Source organism: Mustela nigripes, chromosome 1 (assembly GCF_022355385.1).
Source record: "Mustela nigripes isolate SB6536 chromosome 1, MUSNIG.SB6536, whole genome shotgun sequence".
Classification (NCBI taxonomy): Eukaryota; Metazoa; Chordata; class Mammalia; order Carnivora; family Mustelidae; genus Mustela; species Mustela nigripes.
This window is the reverse complement of record NC_081557.1, coordinates 261,861,899-261,882,867: the sequence shown is the minus strand read 5'-3', so window position 1 is coordinate 261,882,867 and position 20,969 is coordinate 261,861,899. Positions and strand designations below refer to the sequence as shown.

The following is a 20,969-nucleotide window of genomic DNA, read 5'->3' as shown; positions in this document are numbered from 1 at the left end:
GTGCAGGCCTCTGAGGTACTAATTATGTTCCAGATTTTGGCCTGCGTGCCAAGAGAATGGATGTTTGTTTTATTACTGATCTTTAAACTGTATGTGTATATATTCATATACTCTTTTGTATACTTGTTAGGCAGAATACTAAGAAGAACCACCAAGTTTTCCTCCCTGGTCTCCAGGAATGTGATGAGATACTCCATGATGATTATGTCACAGGACCGAGGCAAAGGGATTTGCAGATACAGTTAAGGTTACTGATGAGTTACATACATTAATCCAAATAAAGGTGATTCAGGTGGGCCCAATGTAATCACATGGGTCCTAAAAGCAGAGAGTTATCTCTGGCTGGTAGCAAAAGAGAAAGAGAGATTTGAAGCCTGAGACTGGTTCAGTGTGGGGCAGATTCTCAGCTGCTGATACAGAAGGAGCTATGTGGAAGGAACTGAGAGTAGCCTCTAGGAGCTGTAGGTGACCATCAACCAATGGCCAGAAAGAATATGAGTACCTCAATGCTACAACTGCAAAGAACTGAATTCAGCCATCAACACAAATAATCTTAGAAGTGGTTTCCCCCTAGAGCCTCCAGAGGAGACTTCAACCCCGCTGACAACCCTAATTTAAGTCTTATGAAACTCTAAGCAAAGAACCTTAGTCAAGCCATTGGACTACAGATTTACAGTAGTATTGTTGAGATGACAAATGGGTTTATTTTATGCAACTAAGTTGTGGTTGACTTGTTACTTAGCAATGAACTGAAACAGTATGCATTATACAGTTCCAAATTTTAAAAAGTTTCCGTAAAATGCAGAAGTGTTCCCCACAGCCACTAAGTGCTATATTTGTAGGCTGATGGTTCAGAAAAGCTGTCAAGTTAGCTTAGAAAGCCATTAGGCCATACTGGATTTATTGTGTTACCCGAGGACCTAATAGAGAGCTCTCTAGGCAATCAAGGTTCACCCATGTATTCTTACTGAAGACCATGTATCTTTGCTTGTTGTACATGTTCATTGACATCAAAGGCCACTCAAAAGTCTTCATATCCTAATCATGTTCCCATTCGAGTGCCTTTTTGTTCTGGAAAGGGTACATGATGTTTTCAGAAAGGAGAACACAAACACTGGACAATGATCTTCCCCTGATGTACATGAATAATGTTCAGAGCCCTGGTCTCCTGTACTCTCCATCTAGCACACTTTTTTTTTTTTTTAAAAGATTTTATTTATTTATTTGTCAGAGAGAGAGAGCGAACACAGGCAGACAAAGAGGCAGGCAGAGTCAGAGGGAGAAGCAGGCTCCCTGCGGAGCAAGGAGCCCGATGTGGGACTCGATCCCAGGACGCCGGGATCATGACCTGAGCTGAAGCTGCTTAACCAACTGAGCCACCCAGGCATCCCCCATCTAGCACACTTTTTTTTTTTTTTTTTTTTTTTTTTAAATTTGACAGAGATCACAAGTAAGCAGAGAGGCAGGCTGAGAGGGGGAAGCAGGCTCCCTGCTGAGCAGAGAGCCAGATGCGGGGCTCGATCCCAGGACCCTGGGATCATGATCTGAGCTGAAGGCAGAGGCTTTAAACCACTGAGCCACCCAGGTGCCCCTCCATCTAGCACACTTTTAATGCAAATGTCATCAGCTTTGAGAAGCCCAGTACTAGTGGCTTCCATTCTCCCCCACAACTTATCCTGCCTTATCCCCCAACGCTTATCCTTTATTTATCAATGCAGCAGGAGCCTCAATTCACAAAATAAGTACCAATCGGGTTACTTAGAGAGATAATCATACAAATCTAATCATCTGCTCTATTTAAGATCAGTACACATTTAAGGAGCATCTATTATGTTTGAGTAATGGTTAAGTACACTAGACCAATAATTCATTGTTTCAAATTATGCCTGGTCAATAAAATAACTTATTTTGTGGCAAAATCAACTTTATTTCCTCCTATGAAAAGTTGGGAACATAAATATTTTAGGTGAATTCTATCTTTCTATTGAAAGCGGTGATTCCTATCTGCCTACCATCATTAGAATAAATACCCTACACCTATTTGCAGTAATGCTCCTGCTGTTGTCTTTAGTAAGACAAGCACAGACCCTTACAGTTAACCATTTTCTAGGAAGTTAAAATTTTTTAAATTAATTTAATAAGAAATTCTTTGACACTCCACACTGTAAACATACGTTCTGTTTAGGTTTTAATCTTACAGCTTCTACATTTGCTACATTAGATCTGGAATCTTTTCTAAATTTTGCAAAGGAGACTATAAAAGCTATAGCTGCTTTACCAAAGATGCTCAGGCCAAGGACAGACAGCAGGAGGAGTGTCTGTGGGCTCTTGGCAGCCAGGTCTGTGGTCAGTCTTGACCTTGGTCTGAATGGTGGAATCAACACAGCAGCCCTCTTTTATGTGTCTTCTGTATCTCTGAAAATTATTTGTTGTTCATGCACTCTCTTCCCACTAAAGAATGAAAGGAGCAGCTTCTAAAGTAGTGTGCTTGTCACAAGCTGATAAGGAAATGGGGTTTGTTTTTCAAGTGTTGTTTTAGTTGGAGGAGGGCTGAGGGTTAGGGTCAGGATATGAATTTATTGAAAGGAGAAATGAACCTATTATTTCCTGGGGAGGGAAACTACATAATCCTGAAGAGTTCAATGCCAGTTAGTTAATAGTAACTTACAGAATGGAGTCAGAAATGTCTATACACTTTCTAAAGGTCATGTTTGTACAAAGTAGGTAATTAAAATGTGTTTTCCTCCACAAGTATTTGCTTTTAGCATTTGTTCCTATTTGCATAATCCCACTCAAGGTGTTAATAGAATGCCAAGCTCCAACTACACCTCTAAGTAACCTACAAAGGAACCGAAGTTCGGACTACGATAACCCTTATCCTGTCAAAAAGAGCAAATTACAGTTTACTTGTGGTTTGAAGGCAGCAGTTTTAATGGGCTTGAAGCTATAATAAGCAACAGTGAACCATGAACTTTTTCCTTAAACAATTTTATAAATGACCTTAATTATTATTTCATAGTGGCCACATTTTTTTATTTGCATTAACAAATCATATATCAAGGCATTGGCATTGCTCTCCTCATGCTGTTATAACAATGAACCACAGACTGGGTGGCTTAAACAACAACAAAAAATTGTCTTGGAGTTCTGAAGATTCTGGAGACTAGAAGCCCACAGTCATGGTGTTGGTAGAGTTGGTTCTTACTGGGAGCAGGGAAAGAAGGAGCTGCTCCAAGCCTTCCTCTTTGGCTTATAGATGGTTGTTTTCATCTTCACACAGTGTTCTCCCTGTGTGCTCGTCTGCCTCCAAATTTCCCCTTATTGTAAGGACACCAGTCATGTTGAGTGAGGATCTAATGATCTCACTTTAGTTTGGTGACCTCTATAAAGACCTTACCTCACAACAAGGTACTGGGGGTTCGGACTTTAACCTACGAATTTGAGGAGTAGCTGTGGGGCACACAGTTCAACTCATAATAGCATTTAACTGAAGAATCAGTACTTCTTTAAGGGCTGATATAGTCTGAAGGTAAAGCAAACTTAAATAAAAAGGTCTTTTCTTTTGGCAGTTATAATTGAACATCTGTTACCTGCCAAGACCTTTGCTGGCCATTAAACATTCAAGGAATAAAAATTGAGTTTCTGTTCTTGAGGAATTCACAGCCTGTTTGGAGACAAACATGTAGGTAGAGGAAACTACTATTAGTCTGATGTAAACCTGAGGCCCTCTCAGGCAGAAGGGGGACTTGGAGGGGAGGGTGGGGCAGCTGGGAGAATTCACTGGAGAAGTCACCCTGGAGTTGTTCCAGATGAAAGGAAGTTCATCACAGCAAAAGACTGGCAAATATTCTAGACAGAGAAATGCACCAGAGCACAGGTTCACAAAGGTTTTCTATGTCTGAATGTTGGCTTCTCCTCAGAATTTGTGTGTTTGAATCCTAAGCCCCAAGGTGGTGGTGTTAGAAGGTGTGGTAATTAAGGCACGAGGATGAAATCCTCATGAATGAGATGAGTGACCTTGTGAAAGAGACCCAAACTCCCCCTGTCCCTTCTGCCAAGTGAGACAGGACGAGTCTGGGACCCAAAAGAGGCCCTTGCTTAACCCATGTTGGCACCTTGAACTCAGATTTCCAGTTTCCAGAATTGTGAGAAATAAATTTCTGTTGTTTATAAGCCACAAGTCCATGGTATTTTGTAACAACAGCCTGGACAGACCAAGACAAGGATCTTGGCACGGTTAAGGAAGAGAAAAAAGTGATTCCAATCTCAAAATCAGCTAAGTTTTACTATCTTGACAGCATTCAATGGACTGATCAGATATTGGCTTTTATAGAAACCAAAAAACTGCACATCAGTTAGAAAAACCATTGAGATGCAATCTTAATTTCTTTGAGTTTCATTTTCTATCACCAAGTGAAATGCTATACCTAGATATTATGATGAGAACAAGATAAGATAATACAAAGATAATAAACTATTGAAAGATTCAAAATAATTTAGCTTTCCAAAATTTCAAAAACAGGCTTAAGACATCATGGCTGTTAAGAAGTTTGTTAAAGAGAGTGATAAAAGATCCGGGGAACTTCCTTATCAAATGTGGGTCTCTCATTCTAGACCTACTAAAATCTCTGCCAGATATGGAGCAGAATTAATGTACAGTTGGACCTAGATTGTTTAAAATATTCATATTGTCAGCTTAAGTTTTATAGACATCTATTTCATTAGTTAAATTTTCCCACAAACCTGACACTTATATATACATGCAAGTCACCAAGAAAAAAAATCCATTTTTAACCATAATCTTATGTTTCTTTCTTCAAAATATTTACCCACCTTAACAGAAATACAACAACATAATGTAATGGTAGTAACAACCATTTATCGAGTTCTGCTTTGTGTCAGCATAACTCTATGACATTATCTGGAAACTTTACCAGAGACGTTTCTATCTTACAGATGAGAAAATTGAATATCCCGGAGAGATTAAATAATTACGAAAAATTAAAAAGAGCTACAAATTTTGAACAGCTCCTCACTTCAAATGTGGAATTCATTTGCCAAACCTCTTGACCCTACGCTGATACTGCTTTGGGCAGTAGAATGTGGTAGAAGTGATATGAATATTTCGAAGCAAAAATGCCAGTACACTTGAGGGAATGTGGGTGGGGGGAAGGGCAAAATAGATAATGGAGATTAAGAGTACACTTATCATGGCACACTGGGGTGGCTCAGTCAGTTAAGCATTCGACTCTTGATCTCAGCTTGGTTCTTGATCTCAGGATAAAGTTCAAGCCTCGTGTTGGGCTCCATGCTAGATGTGGAGCCTACTTTAAAAAAAAAAAAAAAAAAGTACACTTTCGATGAGCATTAAGGAATGTATAGAATTTTTGAATCACTTTATGACTTTATTGTATATCCAAAACTAATATAACACCCTATGTTAATTATATTTGAATAAAAAAATAAAATGGAAAGAAAACATGAGACACTTAGGAGCTTCTAATCCTGCCCTCCTGGAAAGCTGCTGCCATTATAAGAAGACAGAGCTCATCTACCAGAGACATGAAGCCCTGCCAACAGCCAGCACCAAGGACCAGAGAAGCGAGCAAGCAGTGCTGCTCAAGGCACAGATGACTGCAGAGACAATCAGAAGAACCATTTAGGCCAGACTGATGACCTACAGGATCATGAACCAGGATAAAATGGTTGTCGCTTTAAGCCACTACATTTCAGGGAGGTGATAGATAACAGAGAGTAACTTTGCAGATCACACAATGTGGCTTTTACTTCAGATTGTTTGGCTACAATATTCATCGTATTTCCTTTAGAACACCCCACAGAAGCTGTGGTATGGATGGACTACTACTTATTAATTAGTAATCTGAGACTGGTTCTACAAATTTTAGAAAGCCAACCCTAGAACCAAAACTAAAGAAATTTAATTTGATAATGATCTAATTAATAAAAATTCATTAAATTTAATTTAATTAATGAAATTTGATTAAATTCAGTCCTGTACTGAATATCAGAAAGCTAAGTCCTAGTCCATTTTGAAATAAGACAGTTCTGTGACATTTGGTAATTTCTTGGTGGTCTCTGAGCTTCTGCAGTGCCATCTGTAAAATGAGAGAATTGATTTTTTGTGTGATCTCTCAGGTTTTGAATTAATCTCCTGCTTGGTTGCTTAAAAAAAAAAAAAGTTTCCAGTTTTAGTACGTGACTTGTCTATCCCTTTCCAAATTATGTGTTCGTCCTCCCCCCAGGGAACTACTGAAAGCCAAAGAAACAATCCCAACTAATTCTCACTTTAAAAAGAAAACAATTATCAATTTTAATTTTGAGGACAGAATGTTAATATGCACACCATCCTCTTCACAGGGGAAAATAAGGTTCTGAATGTGGGTTTGGTAGACTGTTTTCTCCACAGATACATTTTAGGGCCTAATGGATCCAACTTTCCAGTTTTGACATTTTCCTTGTCCCACTTCACATTTTCCTCTTTCTTGGTCCTCTGGTATTATATGCCCTAATAAAATAGTTGTACACAAGTCCTAGCAGTGAGATCGAACTTCCGGGGAATCCAAGTGACCAAGTTCCCCTGAAAGCAGATACTGATACTGAGACTTGTGTGTCGTAGTTTAGCTTGGGAAGAATCATAGATGAGCAAGTGAGGGAATGGGGGAATGTGGGGTAGGGAAGAGAAAAACACTAATAAAATCCATGTAATAAATGTGCTACCACTATAAGTAACTAGAGATTAATCTTGCTATGGAACTCTGAGAAATCTTGTAAAATGTTCCTCAGAATTGTCTCACTGAGACTTTCATTTCCAGCCATACTAAAATCAAAGGGAACAGTCCTCACCTCCTGCCATAAACAATTAGAAAACTCGATAGAAGACACTGAACAACGGCATTTAGACATTGGAATAACGAGCAGCAGAAGACTAGGATCCCTGAGAAAGGAAAACAAAGGAGATCAGGTTCATGATCCCCCTGGGTTTTTTGCTGGAGCAAATTGCACTGGGAGGGAGATCCCAAGCAGAACTCAGCAATCCTTTGCTGAGTTGAGGAGACAGAGATTTGAATTCAGGGAAACTGAGATGACTACAAGTTATGGAGTAAGGTTGTAGAAAGGAGAGATCCATGGAGGAAGCTAGAGCTCTGTAAATCTGCACTGAGGTTCCATTGGGTCTCTCTGATCAACACTAAGTCTCATGTATATGGTCAGGCAGAGAGTGGCCAGAAATCTGTGAGCTGAGCCACTCTTTGACCACATGGAGTGGGGAGATATTTGAGGTTGGACTTGTTAGAGTGGAGGGATGTTGTAAGTACTCAGGGCATTCAGCAGAGACACAGAAGGGGCATGATTTCGTAGAGAACTCTCTCTAGATCATCCTCATCAAGCTTCCAAACAAGCCTACAAAAGATCAAGCCAATTCTCAGGTAACTTAACAGTCTGCCAAAACAGAAGCCAAGATTCTAAAGGAAAAAAAAAAAATCTTGACATGCAACAACATAAGATTCAAAACTTCCTGCATCCAATAAAAAATGCTACACATGCCAGGTTGAAAACCATGATCTGTAATGGGATGGGGGGCGGGGGATGGAGTTCAGTCAATAGAAATAAAAATGACAGAATGATAGAATTAGTAGACAAGGATTTTAAACTAGCCATTATAAACATGCTCAAGGATTTTTTTTAAAGATTTATTTATTTATTTTACAGAAAGAGAGAAAGAGCATTTGGTGGGGGGTCGGGAAAGGGAGAGAGAATCTCAAACTGACTCTTCACTGAGTGCAGAGCCCAACAGGGACTGAATCCCATGACCTTGAGATTGAAATCAAGAGTTGGATGCTTAACCAACTGAGTCACCCTGGCACTCAATATGCTCAAGGATTTAAGAGAAGGATTTAAGGATTTAAGAGAAAGAAGTATTTAAAAGAAAATGTGAACATAATGAAGAGAGGATATATAAAATAAATATATTTATAAATAAATCATTTAGCAAAACAATGAAATGAAGAGTCCTTGTCAAGGTAGCTATAAGAATGTAAATGTTTTTGAGGAGATAAATTTAAGTAGCAAGATAGAAAGAAATCCTCATAAAACATACACACACACACAAACACACATGCATGCATACACACACACTTACACTGTAACTTCTGGAATTGTCCAGTCAAGGGACTGGAGAATAGAATATTCATCCAGTAAGCCCTGCACCTCAATGAGACTGGCCTCTGAAGGCAGTAAATCAGAGGCCATCTTAAAAATAAATAAATAAATAAATAAATAAATAAATAAATAAATATCAGGGGCCATTTTGTCTCTGAGCTAAGCAAACTCTCCCCCTCATTCCCGCCTCCCCAAACCCTCAGGAAGTGGAACAGAAGGATAGGGGAGCTTGAGTTGGGAAGCTGTCAGCAAGAACAGATGCTGCCCATTGCAACTGTGGAAGTCATTGGTATGTGAAGGAAATATGGAGTGGGGCATCAACGGTGAAGGTAGGATAAGATCTTCCTCTCATTATTTGTGGGGGTAGTCAGAAAAAAGAAAGAGAAACAGATCACCTGTTATTCTGGATTGGCCATTGTACTACTGAGGTGTGCTACCTCACCATCCCCCACTGTCTTTCCAGTCATGTCTGGAAGTCCTGAGAGGATATCTCAATAGCATTCAAAAGAAGGACTCATAATGACATAGTAGGATCAGCCATATTTCCTTCTTTCTGGGTTTACCTCCTTAGGCAACATTGTTCAAGAAACTTGAGTCAATGTTGTCACTGCTGTTTTCTGCTGATGACCTTTGGAAACTATGCTGTATCACCCCATATCCTTTCCCTTCTTCACTTCATGACCACCCTTGTGTCCCATTTCCTACCGTAACACCCTCAATGGGAGACTGCCTTGTACCTGCAAAGTCTCAGGGCAGTATGGTGTGAAAAGCATAGCACATATCCTCTTGACCCAGGACAGACATTAAGACGATGTTCATGGAACTGGCCTGAGGACCAATGGCAGATTTCTGGAGCCACCAATCATGTTTAGTCCCTAAAATAACTTCGGAAATTGTATTATGTTATTATCTCCATTCTATTATAGGGGAAACAAGACTGGGTAAAGTCAAGAAATGTACCCAAGAGCACATGGTCAAGCGATACAGCTGGGATTTATCCAAAGTCTATCTGATTCTTTGAAAACTATGTCCTTAACCACCATAGGAAGAGAATATCTCTTTTCTCTTTTCCATGCTGCATGTTCCTTATTGACAAGAAAGAGCTCAGTGGCCAGTACGACAAGCTCAAGCCAATGTTTGAATATAAGGGCTAGTCTTAGGAGTGAGGGCTTTATTGAAGCCTTCGGGGGTTCCCCTTATAAATAATTTCCAATGTCCCTTCACTGGGGATTAGGGAAGGCTAGCATTGGTAGAGCCCCCTAGAATGGTTGACATTTATTTACTTCTGCACCATTCACAAACTTTCTTCCTTCTGATCTCATTGATAACTAAGAACATTGGAGTTATAAAGAGGTTGCCATTTTTAACCTCAAAGAGAAAAAGCTCACAGAGGTTGTTTCTTGCTACTTAAAATCCTTATTTACCCAGCTGCTCGGCAAACTAGAACCTGATCTCAGATGTTGAGGGGACCAAGCCCTGTCTTCTTGCCTCTGCTGAAGTAAGGCTCACCATTTCCTGAATAAGTCTCTACTCAGGGACAAGCACACTCTGCACATCCACAAATATTCTTCCTTTTCAGGTCTGGAGTGTGGTTTCAGATTATAGGGATCATTTTTCTCTTTACATATACATTTCCTTTTTGGGGCGCCTGGGTGGCTCAGTGGGTTAAGCCGCTGCCTTCGGCTCAGGTCATGATCTCGGGGTCCTGGGATCGAGTCCCGCATCGGGCTCTCTGCTCAGCAGGGAGCCTGCTTCCCTTCCGATCTCTCTGCCTGCCTCTCCGTCTACTTGTGATTTCTCTTTGTCAAATAAATAAATAAAATCTTAAAAAAAAATTTAAAAAAAAATTTCCTTTTTGTCTTGGAATACTGAGTTTTGGTATCTTCCAGGGGACAGTTTTGAATACCAAGACCAGAAAACTTTCTCAGGTTAGACAATCTATTAGGTTCCATAAAAACGCACTAAGACGGATGGGAACCAAGGGACTCAAATCTCAAAATTGTTCTACTTGACAAATTGGTATAAAGAATTGGAATAACATTAAACTCAGTGGTGTTACTTATAAATGAAAGTTAGAAAATTGAACCCCAAAGTCAGTTAGATCTTTTCATAGGTGAAGTACTCAACCATTCACTCTTTGTGCTTCTATGGGTGACACAAATTATTTGAATTTTGAAGGAAAAAATCCACTTTATCACCATTTCACAGCCAGTTTCACTAACTTGTCAATAATTGAAAAATCATTTAGCAAAAGCAATGAAATAAGGGTCCTTATTAAGAGTGCTACAAGAATGTAAATATTTTTGAGGAGAGAAGATTAGGTAGTAGAGTAGAAAGGAGCGCCTTATTAAAACAAAACAAAACAAAACAAAACAGCAATAGGGGCACCTGGGTGGCTCAGTGGATAAGCATCTACCTTTAGCTCAGGTCATGATCCCAGTGTCTTCAAATAAAGCTTTGAGACCATGGCCTCAGGCTTGCTTCTTAGCAGGAAGCCTGCTTCTCCCTCTCCCCCTGCTCGTGTTTGCTCTCTTGCTGTCTCACTGTCTCTCTAAATAACGAAGACAACAACAACAACAACAAAAACCGGTAATATATACCAGTAACTCTCACACTGAGGGGCAAAGGGAAACCCGCATTTTGAAAAAGCCCATTCTTGGGTATAGGAAACTCAAGGTGAGTGATATCTACCATCAGATAAAGTTAAGCCTAAATTATTTCCTTTACTCAATGTAGCATATTAAATGCCCAGGAGGAAAATTTTTTTTAGAAGGTTGAGAAATATTGGTGTAAATCATTAGCTTATCCAGTAAAAATAGCCTTTTCCCACTAAATGAAACAAGCATTTTTTTTTTTTACTTTGAGATACTTTATTTTCAAGTTCTTTTGCAAAAACAGCAATAAATATTTGAACTTCTCTGTTAGAAGACATAGAAAAACAATGTATAATTAAGACTAAACAAGGCATTATGCCTTACAAGAAAGACATAAAATGTCCGAAGGATATTTAGAACATTGTAGTTCCTAAAGCTTCAACATGAGAAATGTTGACCACATACTGTGAAATTATTTCAATAAATAGCTGACATTCTTTTAAACAATTACAAAAGTAGATGTACACATATATTCCCCAAATTGACAATGAACTCGCCGTCTCTTTGCTCGGATCCCCCTCTCTCCCCATCCTCCGTCACAGTGACTGGCATTCCGTGGGCCCACCAGAAGTATTAATTTAATGATTGGAGAATATTTGCAAGTCTTTTACCCTCAAATTAAATAAGAATCCAGGTCGAGCTAAATTGGGTTTAACATAAAATAGATAAAAATAGCGGTACAGTACACAAATAGATTCAATTACATCCTAATTATTTTATGTGTAAAATATTAACATGGAAATCTTTATAAACCAACCAACCAATAAATAAATAAATAGGAGAACTCTCCTAGAGATGCTCAAACATATTAAGCCCAGTTCAGGTGGAGCTGGTAACTGGGAGCTGATGATTCCACCTTCCCTCTTGGATTCCTGTTAGGGCGGGGCCTGATCCGGGTCTAGCCACCAATCAGCTTTCTCCTTCCTCTGGTCGGTTGGAGCTGCCCAATAACGAGAGAAATGTCATCCTTTGTAGCTGCTAAGGGAAGATACCACCAGCACAGCCCTCTTTTCCTGTCCTGACCCTGAGGTTCCAGAGTTTTCTAAATCTAGTCTCCCCAGCCTAGCATCCAAAGGCTATTATTCCCTACGCTGTGCAGCAGAGACCTCTAAGTTCTTGGATGCTTTTATTTAGGAACGCAGGTGGGGGCCTGTGGGGCCTAACTGAAGCTTTAGAGCATCATCATCATCATCATCATCATCATCATCATCGTAATAATAGCAATTGTCCTTGAGTCACGTGGCTCAGAATGGACGGAAAGGACAATAGTAATTGTCCTTGAGTCACGTGGCTAATAGATGGTAGAATCCAGATTTGTTCCCAGAGCAGGGTCACTACAAAGTGTCTGCTCTTGACCTCTAAGCTTTAGGGCCCATGGTGCAGAAAAGCCAAGAGTTCTGCTTTTCAGATGTGAAGCCTAGAAGGAACTGGGGGGGGGGGGGGGGGAGGAATAGGTCTGGGTTTTTCAACAGGTGGAAACTTTTTAATATAACTAACACCAATCAGAATTTAATGAAAGCTGGTGTACCCACACTCATTTGCATGGGGACTGAAGGCACTGGAAATATCCTTCTGGCACTAGAGCAAATGAATGATCTTACTAGCAAATCCCACTGTGAAACAATAACGATTTTCAGTCCTTCAGCTAAATCCTTGATAAAAAACTGCCGGGGGGCACTTGCAGGAGTGGTGACCTATGGGTCTCATCCCACGTGTGAGTAAAAGGCACAACTCACTTGTTCAGCATCTTGTTGATGAGTCTCTTGACCAGGGGGGCTTCGGGGTTGAGACAAACCTCCTGCCCATTCTTGAGAGTGGCTCTGCGGAGAGAAGGCAGAGTCCGCGTCGGCGGGGCTGCGGCCGGGCGGCCGGGCGGGGGCAGCGGGGCAGGGGGGCGGCCGGGGCTCAGCGGCGCGGGGGTCCACTTACATGACTTCCGTCTGCTCGCAGTGGGGTCCCGGGGGCGTCAGCACGACGTTCTGGATATTCTTGAGGTGAATCCCCTGCACGGTCTGCAGGCACTGGCAGCGCAGCTCGGCGGCCACGGGCGCCCCTGCGGGGAGAGCGCACGGGGTGAGCGCGCCGTCCCGGGTGGGCGCCCCCCGCCCCCGCCCCCCGCCCCCGCCCCGCCCCGCCCGGGGGCCGCGGCCCCGAGTGTCACCTGCGGCGCGGCGGCCGGCGGGGAGCAGCAGCAGCAGCAGCAGCGCGGCGCCGAGGAGCCGGAGGGCGCGGGGGGCGCGGGGGGCGGCGGCGGCGGCGCGGGCCATGGGGCTCAGCTCGGAGAGTCGGCGCGGCGGTGCGGGCGCTGCGGAGCGGGAGCGGGCGCGGGCCGAGCGGGCTCTGTGGCTCCCGGAGCCGCGAGAACCGCTTTTATGCCCGGTCGGCGCGGGGAGGTGAGCGAGCCCGGGGCCGGGGAAATTCCCGGCAGCGCAGGTCGCTCCGGGGTCGGAATGGCCGTGGCGGCCCCGCCCCGCGGTGGAGGGGGACCCGCCCGGCCACCCGCCGGCCCGGCCTCCCGCGTGTCCCCGCGAGTCGGGGGCCTTCTCCTCCCTCCGGAATCCCCAGAGGGGGCGGGAGTGGCCGTCGCGTGCCGCTGCCGCCCGCAGGGGGCACCGTGGGCGCCCAGCGGTCCCGGGGCGCGGGGAGGGAGAGGATCTCGGCGCCCCGGACAAGGGCTGCGGCACTGCGTTAGGGCGAGAGTTCTCCCTCTATAGTTATCAATTTCGGGGGAATTAAGGACAGTGAGGGGGCAAATTTGCTGAACGATCCTTTATCTCTACGTACTGTCTCTCGATGTCGTTGGGCGTATTCCGCGCGCCCGAAGCGACGGCGGTCTCGGATCCCGGAGGGGGTGTCCGAGCTGGCTCTGGTGTATTTTCAAACCACGCTCAGATCCTGTTGCTCGCGTTTTCCACTTGGTGGGAAGAGGGATCAGGGTCTAAACTTGATTCCAGTGTTGATTTTTTTCAGAGTTGAGGGCTGACCTGACCTCTTTTCTGGACCCTGCTGAGCGCCCCTCTTCCCCGGGAGAGGCGGGAACCCCCCAGGTTCCGGGGACATCTCCTTTTCCAAACGCAAGAAGGGCTCAGATTTGATCTACGAAATAGGCCGTCAAAGCTGTAGAGGGGCTAGTCGGGCAGGCTGGCGGGATTCGCCCCCTCTGGTCCTTCTCTGGACAAGACGGCACCCAGTTCCCAGGGAGTGGGCGCCGGCTGTGTAGCTCCCTTGGTCCCGCTGTGTGCGGATCAAGCACGAACCGTCAGATCACGCTCAGAATCCCTTTCCTGGTGCTAGGGGACCTTCGATGTTGGTCCCCCTTTCTCTAGCAGGGATGACGTGTCTCTCTTCTGACTAGGGATTTCAGTCTTTGAACCTGACACCTTGACTACTTTTGCACCAGAAGTGTTAGAGAACTCTTACTAATTCACTATGAGGTATAGAGGTCTGGAGTGTAATAATTCTCCAGGGTGCGCTCAGAATTCTTGGAGGCGTGGAATCCGATGGGAAGCGTGGCTGGGGTTTGGGGTGGGTGGGGGGCGCCGGGAGCAGACAGGAATGGCATCTGGCGGGGGTGTGGGTCTCTAAGAACCAGGCTCCAGGCAGCCCCGTGTAAACTTACACCTCTTATCTTGGCCACACCAAGGGAACACGCCTGCGCAAAGTAGCCCGCCACTGGGCGCGCAGCGAAACTGCTTACCTCCTCGGGTTGCCACCTATCACTTGTAGTTATTAAACATTTCTTTGTCTACCCCAAGGTAATTATGAGAAATGAGTCAACATTTGTGGGAGCCAGCACAGATTAAGCACTTTATAAATGTTGGTTAAGTGAGATAGTTTTTCCCAGCATTGCCTAAACAGAAACTCAACCTGTTGTAAATCCTTCCATAAAGAAAAAAAAAATGTAATGGAAAGGGTCACTCCCTAATTTTTCTCTTCACGTTTAAAATTTTCTGTACTAGGATTCCTGAAAAGAAGGCACATCTGTACTCTTCTAAGCGATACACAGGATTTAAAAAAAAAAAAAATTACTGTTGAGATCTATGACTGATTTAATTTTGTAGTCCTATTTCCTTTTTCTTTTCTTTTTTTTTAATTAAGATTTTATTTATTTATTTGACAGAGAGGGAGTACTACCAGAGGGAGAAGCAGAGATAGAGGGAGAAGATGACTCCCTGCTGATCTGGGAGCCCATACAGGTCTGTATCCCAGGACCTGAGCCAAACGCAACACTGTTTTCAATCACTTCATCTATAAATGGAGTTTGACTTACTCTCCATGTCATTGGTTGGAAAAGATTCATAAAATGAATGCCTACCTTCAAAGACATTCTAGCTTCTGAGAGGGAAAATGAGGGAAATTAGAATATTAAAAGATTAAAATTTGTCTTAAGCAGTAAGAAGTGAGAAAAAAGTTGTCAATATGTTACTAGCTTATGAATAATTAAAGCTGTGGTTCTTCTCTTGTTATAAATTGTTTTGTGGGATTTGATGGGAAACTGGCTCAGAATCCCAAAAATATTTTTTAAAAGTTGAAAAATGTATTTTTTACTTGTACTTGTAAAACAGTTTCATTTTATGAAGTTTATAGAATCAGAGAGACATGAAGAGTTTCTTTTTCCCTATAATCTCTTTTGTTTGTTCTACAGAACAAACTTTAAGAAAATCACCAAAAAATTGCTTTTTCCGTCAATGAACATAGTGGCGAACAAAGAAGGGTTTACAGGATTTTGAGTAAATATGAAAGAGGCCACTTCCTTTATTTAGTTGCCACATACCATGAGCAAATTACTAAGCCCCTGCACCCACCCCAAGGCATAGCATGTTTGTTTTGTGCAAACTGCAGGAGCTTTTCTAAGAGTTTTACAAATATTGACTCATTCAATCTTCCAAACAACGCTGTGAAGTAGATATGAGACTTTAAAGTTATCTTTATGGGGCTTTAAGTTTACAAATAGAGAAACTAAGGTGAAGAGAGATGAAGTAACTTTCCCTCCATCCCAGGATGTTGAGCCCGGGACTCAAACTCCGAGAGAATGGCCTTGAACCATTATGCTATGATAAAGATGCTCTGTGATACGTGGTTAAGAATTTCTAGAGAGGAGTGATTTAAAAAAAAAAAAAAAAAAGAGCTGCTTTTGGACCCCTGAGTGACTCAGTCGTTTAAGCATAGGACTCTTGGTTTCTGCTCAGGTCAGGATCTCAGGGTGGTAAGATCAAGGCCCTCATCGGGCTCTATGTGGTTCATTGAGCTTGATTCTTTCCTCCCGTTCCCTCTGCCCTTTCTCTGCCCCATGTATTTACTCTCTCTGAAAAAAAAAAAAAAAAAAAAAAGGCACCTGGGCGGCTCGGTTGGTTAAGCAACTGCCTTTGGCTCATGTCATGATTCCAGGGTCCTGGGATCGAGTCCCACATTGTCCTCCCCCTGCTCTGTGACGAGCCTGCTTCTCCCTCTGCCTGCCACTCGCTTGTGCTCTATTTCTCCCTCTGTCAAATAAATAAATAAATAAGATCTTAAAAATAATAATAAACAAAAATAATAAAAATTTAAAAAAATAAAAAAAACTGTTATTCCCTTAGCTGAATAGTTCAAATTTACTTTTTCTACAATACAGACATAACAGAATGATCATGCACCTGCATCGTTTTGTTTCACTCTACATAACTCTCCTGTTACAACTCTTTCACATAGCTTGTTTTATTTTCTTAAATTGTCCAATTTTGAGAAACTAGTCACTCGACCATGCAGAAATCTGGCAAACATCCCCTTAACTAAAGGATGAAGGTTAATGGTGTAATGCAGTGTGAAGTGGATATCATGTGCCTTCTGATACAATATGATGAAAGGGGCACTTCAACTCTTTGGTATTTTCCTCAAAAGTTCATAACTCCAGTCTCACCAGGAAAAAAAAGTCTTTCCAACCCAAATTGAGGAATATCAAATGGCTGACTAGAGCTCTTCAAAAATGTCAAGGTCATGAAAAATAAGGAAAGACTCAGAAAGAGTCACAGTTCAGAGGGAAGTATGAGAGGTGACAGTGAACTTCAATGTGGTCTCCTGGGTTGGGTCTGGACGAGAAAGAGGACAGTGAGGGGAGAACCTGGCGAAGTCCAGGAGAGTATGGAGTTTTCATTAGTAAAAATGTACCCATGTTGGTTTCGTAGCTTTGGCAATGTCACCTTACTAAGGTTTGCAAAAGGAGAAACTGAGTAAAGAGTACAGAAAACTACTATTTTAACCAATTTTGTCAATTTAAAATTATTTCAAAACACACAAAAAAGGGTGTTTTTTTTTTAAACTTGCTCTTTTAAAATCTATTTAGAGTATCACCCAAATGAAATCAGTGGACATGCGTGCTTTACTGCTAGCTTCCTGGGGGGAAAAAAGAATTTTTGTTGAGTTCATATTTGCTCAGATTTGTTGAGTTCATATTTGCTCAGCTATGAAAAGCTGAAATACCCACTGCTCCAGATCGGACACTTCGTCATGTGTTAGAGGCTTAAAGAGTTTGACTTCAGCACCAATCATGCTGCATGAATCTCTCAATTTCATGTAACTAAAGAAAAACAGACATGATCTCCAGACCCAACCCAAGACTGACGTCAATGAGGGTGTTCAGGGAGATCAGAACTCTTATTTATCTACAGAAGCTGCCAAAAAATGGGAGTAAATGAAGCATGTCAAGAAGCAATAACACTTGAAGATTTTGTGGAGTTTAACTTCCAGGAATAACCTCACATCACCTGTTTTTGGAAATGAGGTAAAAAGGAAAGGGTTGTTTGTTATATGTTCTTTAATATGCCACTTAAATCCATGAATCTTTCTCATCTGAAATGCAGATATGTTTATAAGCACAGGACTGCTGTAACCTACTACAATAAACAAGTCCATTCTCTTATTTGAATATGTGCCTCTCTAAGCCAATTACTTCTGCAAGAGTTAAATACCAAGTTGTGTGTTGGGTTTTTTTGTTTGTTTGTTTGTTTTGTTTTTTGTTTTTTTTGTTTTTTTTTTTTTGTTTTTTGTTTGTTTGTTTGTTTGCTTTTTTAGATTTTATTTGTTTATTTGAGGGAGAGAGAACTTGAGAGGGGAGAGGGTCAGGGAGAGAAGAAGACTCCACGGTTGCAAGGAGCCTGATGCAGGACTCGATCCTGGGACTCTGGGATCATGACCTGAACCAAAGGCTCAACCAACTGAGCCACCCAGGTGCCCCTAAACACCAAGTTTTTAATGAACACTCTTTAAGCCAGGACAAGCAACAACTCTTAAGGAATGGAAGAGTCTTTAAGAGACATCTCTGGTGGTCAAGTTCCATTTGCCCCCTGTAATTATTACAAATCTTTTGGGATTGACAGTTAATAAAATCCAGAATGCTCACACCCTCTGGGCTCACTGCTTTGCCCTGGTCGTGGCTGCAGCAGCCCAAAGCAAACCATTGTAAACTTACACCTCTTATCTTGGCCACACCAGGTAACTTTCTGCCCCAAAGTTTCTCTGTCACTGACATGGAAAATCTCTTGCCAATAAGGAAGAGGAGGCAATGGTAACTATTTCCTCCTCTGTCATGGTTTAGGCAGATATTCTGCATGACTTCTCACAAGATCCCCAGGAGGACTCAACCCCAAAGGTGCCTACACTCGGTTTCACTCTTCCCAGTTCTCCAGCCCCAAACTTGGGAACATTTCCCCCAAATAAATCTGCCTGTATGGCAGGCTGATGACTCAGGTTCTGCCTTTTTGGGGGGCACAGAAGCTGAGACACTGCTCCATCCTGAGAACCACCCATGCTGTTGGCAAGCAAGAATGGGCAGAAGAGCTCTGACTACTCCCAGCTTGCCCAAAATGACCTCTTCTGACGGACTGACTCCAGCTCTGAGGGGAGAAGAGTGAGGATGTCTGAAAATGACACTAAATTCCTGGATTCATCTGCCCTAGAGGCCAAAGGCATTAGGGTGTACCAGGAATAGGTCAGCCTCTCTATCCAGCCTCCTCAGAAACTGCATGTTGGGCTCCCCTTTCTCTTTTTCCTGCTAACACACCCTAGAATTACTCCCTCTCAGTCCATGAAGTTCAGGGGGATGAACTATTTCTTAGTTCGCCACCCAGCCCTGCTGGTTGATTCAGAGATGGACAAGTGAACTAGGTCTGTTCAAATGAGAAACAGTCCCTTGAATTTTTGTTGAAACAATTGAAAAAGAATTGAAAAGAATTGTTTAATTCTTCCTAGGCTGCCAAACTGGTAAAGAGGGGATCCAGAGGTGACCCAGTGCTCAGGGAGAGTCTGCCTAAGGATGAAGCTGGCACAGAGGAAAGCACATGAAATGCAAACAAATTACAAAGGACATGGTTTGGACACCCATGTCCTCCAGGTGACTCTGATTGATTCATGGATGCTGTGTCAGCCAACAGATCCCCCTCCCACCCTCTCTCCCTTCATTCTCACTTCTCCTTCCTTCCTTCCTTTCTCTGTCTCTCTCTCTCTCTCTCTCTCTCTCTCTCGCCACTTAAATTAGATGTCTCTTTCTTGCCTGGCTCAACACCGTTCATCTTCCACATTTCTGCTAGAGGTAACTTGCCAACACAAGTAGTTAGTTCTATTGACTCTATTTCTAATCCATTTAACCATTTATTCCTTCAACATTTATCAACTGCTTATAAGCTAAGAAACAAATTGAGCTACACAGAGGAAAAAGACATTTTCTGTCACTACCAAATTCACAATCTATAGGAGTAAGAAAAAAAAAAAATGGAGTTGTCTGGACGTCCATGATATTTACCAATGCATAGCGCTTTTTTTTTTTTTTTAAGATTTTATTTATATTGAGAATGAGGGAGAGCAGGAGGAGGGTCACACGGGAAAGGAGACAGAGAGTCTCAAGCAGATTCTGCGTCAAGGGCAGAACCTGAGGCAGGGCTCCATCTCTCAACCAATCTCTCAACTCCCTGAGCTCAACCAGGGAGCCCCAGTGCACAGAGATTTATAGGCCCTGGGAGGAGGGGGGCATCTGATTCCCTTTGTTGGAAGGGTGGGAGGTATCAGAGAAAGCTTTCTGGAGGAGAATGCTATCTAAGGTGAGTGAGTAGGGAACCATTCCAGAAAAAGAGGATCGAATAACCGAAGGCATAAAAAGAAGAAGCACTGTGGTATGACATGACTACAAAAATAAGCAGTTTATTTTTTTTTTTCCAAGTTTAATGCTGAAGCAGGAAGTGCAGAGATACAGAACAGGCAGACATGCATGGCCCAGTGATGTCTACTTGACACTCAGGAGCCATTTCAAATGGCACTTCCATCAGAAAGTTCATAACAAGGTTACCTTGACCCTTGGCTACTGATCGTGTTATTGGAACCACTGGTTTACATACTCCCACTCTGAAAAGAAGCCATCATATCTCATTTCTCTCTGTGTCCTCATCTCCAGTATGAATTCATCCATACAAAGCATTCAACAAATGTTTGTTGAGACAATGCATGAACAAATGGTTCCAGGCCAATGTTGTATGTAACTAGAGTGTCCTGAGGTCAGGACATCAGGAAACCATCCTTGAAGGACTGGCAACAGTTTAGACTTCCTTACATTGGCCTGCTTTGACCACTCAGCATCAGCCTTTCTGGGGACGTAAGGGAATACAGATGAGCGAGCACTCGAATTACAGTGAAAGAGTTCAGGAAGAGTATCTAACTGAGGCAGCCAGAGAAATGAATCTGAACCAACATCTCTAGAAAGTTCTGAGGCCATGATCTGCCAACATGGCCAAAGAACACCAGGAAGACCTACAAAAATATTCAAAGCCGGAGCACCTGAACAAGGTCAGGAATTAAATAAAGGAAGTCCAAGTTGACTGCCACAAGTGGAACTGGAGCAGAATGTTTGGACTTTAAGGACCATCTGCATCATGGTATATGGGTAGATCCATCTAATTAAAGGTATAAGATCTGGGCAGGTGGTGAATGGAAAATAGCTATTTATCCCATATATTTTTTGGTTCATCTATATGTGTAAGGCACAGTGATAGCTAAAGTAGGAGATATGAAATTATATAAAGTTCAGTTTCTAACACAAATTTATTTAGCCTGTCTGCTTTCTTCTGCAATGGAAGATCATTTAATTTCCTGTTCCTGACGTGATCATCCATGGAT

At 42.5% G+C, this 20,969-nt stretch overlaps 1 protein-coding gene across 1 annotated transcript; it reads right to left on the bottom strand.

The window, feature by feature from the left end:
• Positions 1–11,031: 11,031 nt before the first annotated feature.
• Positions 11,032–13,402, bottom strand: LOC132015959 (growth-regulated protein homolog gamma-like). The gene is made up of 4 exons (XM_059396881.1): positions 12,994–13,402; positions 12,762–12,885; positions 12,569–12,652; positions 11,032–11,772 (listed from the first exon to the last, which is right to left on the bottom strand). The coding sequence occupies exons 1-4, from the start codon at positions 13,097–13,099 to the stop codon at positions 11,742–11,744; spliced, it is 345 nt and encodes a 114-aa protein (XP_059252864.1). The 5' UTR covers positions 13,100–13,402; the 3' UTR covers positions 11,032–11,741.
• Between the last annotated feature and the right edge of the window lie 7,567 nt (positions 13,403–20,969).

Bases quoted from the DNA above. Each gene is read 5' to 3' on its own strand.
- LOC132015959 (XM_059396881.1), bottom strand. From the start codon at position 13,099: ATGGCCCGCGCCGCCGCCGCCGCCCCCCGCGCCCCCCGCGCCCTCCGG. The intron at 12,886-12,993 runs GTGACACTCGGG...CTCTCCCCGCAG, and splicing joins CGCCGGCCGCCGCGCCGCAG to GGGCGCCCGTGGCCGCCGAG. The intron at 12,653-12,761 runs GTAAGTGGACCC...TTCTCTCCGCAG, and splicing joins TGCGAGCAGACGGAAGTCAT to AGCCACTCTCAAGAATGGGC.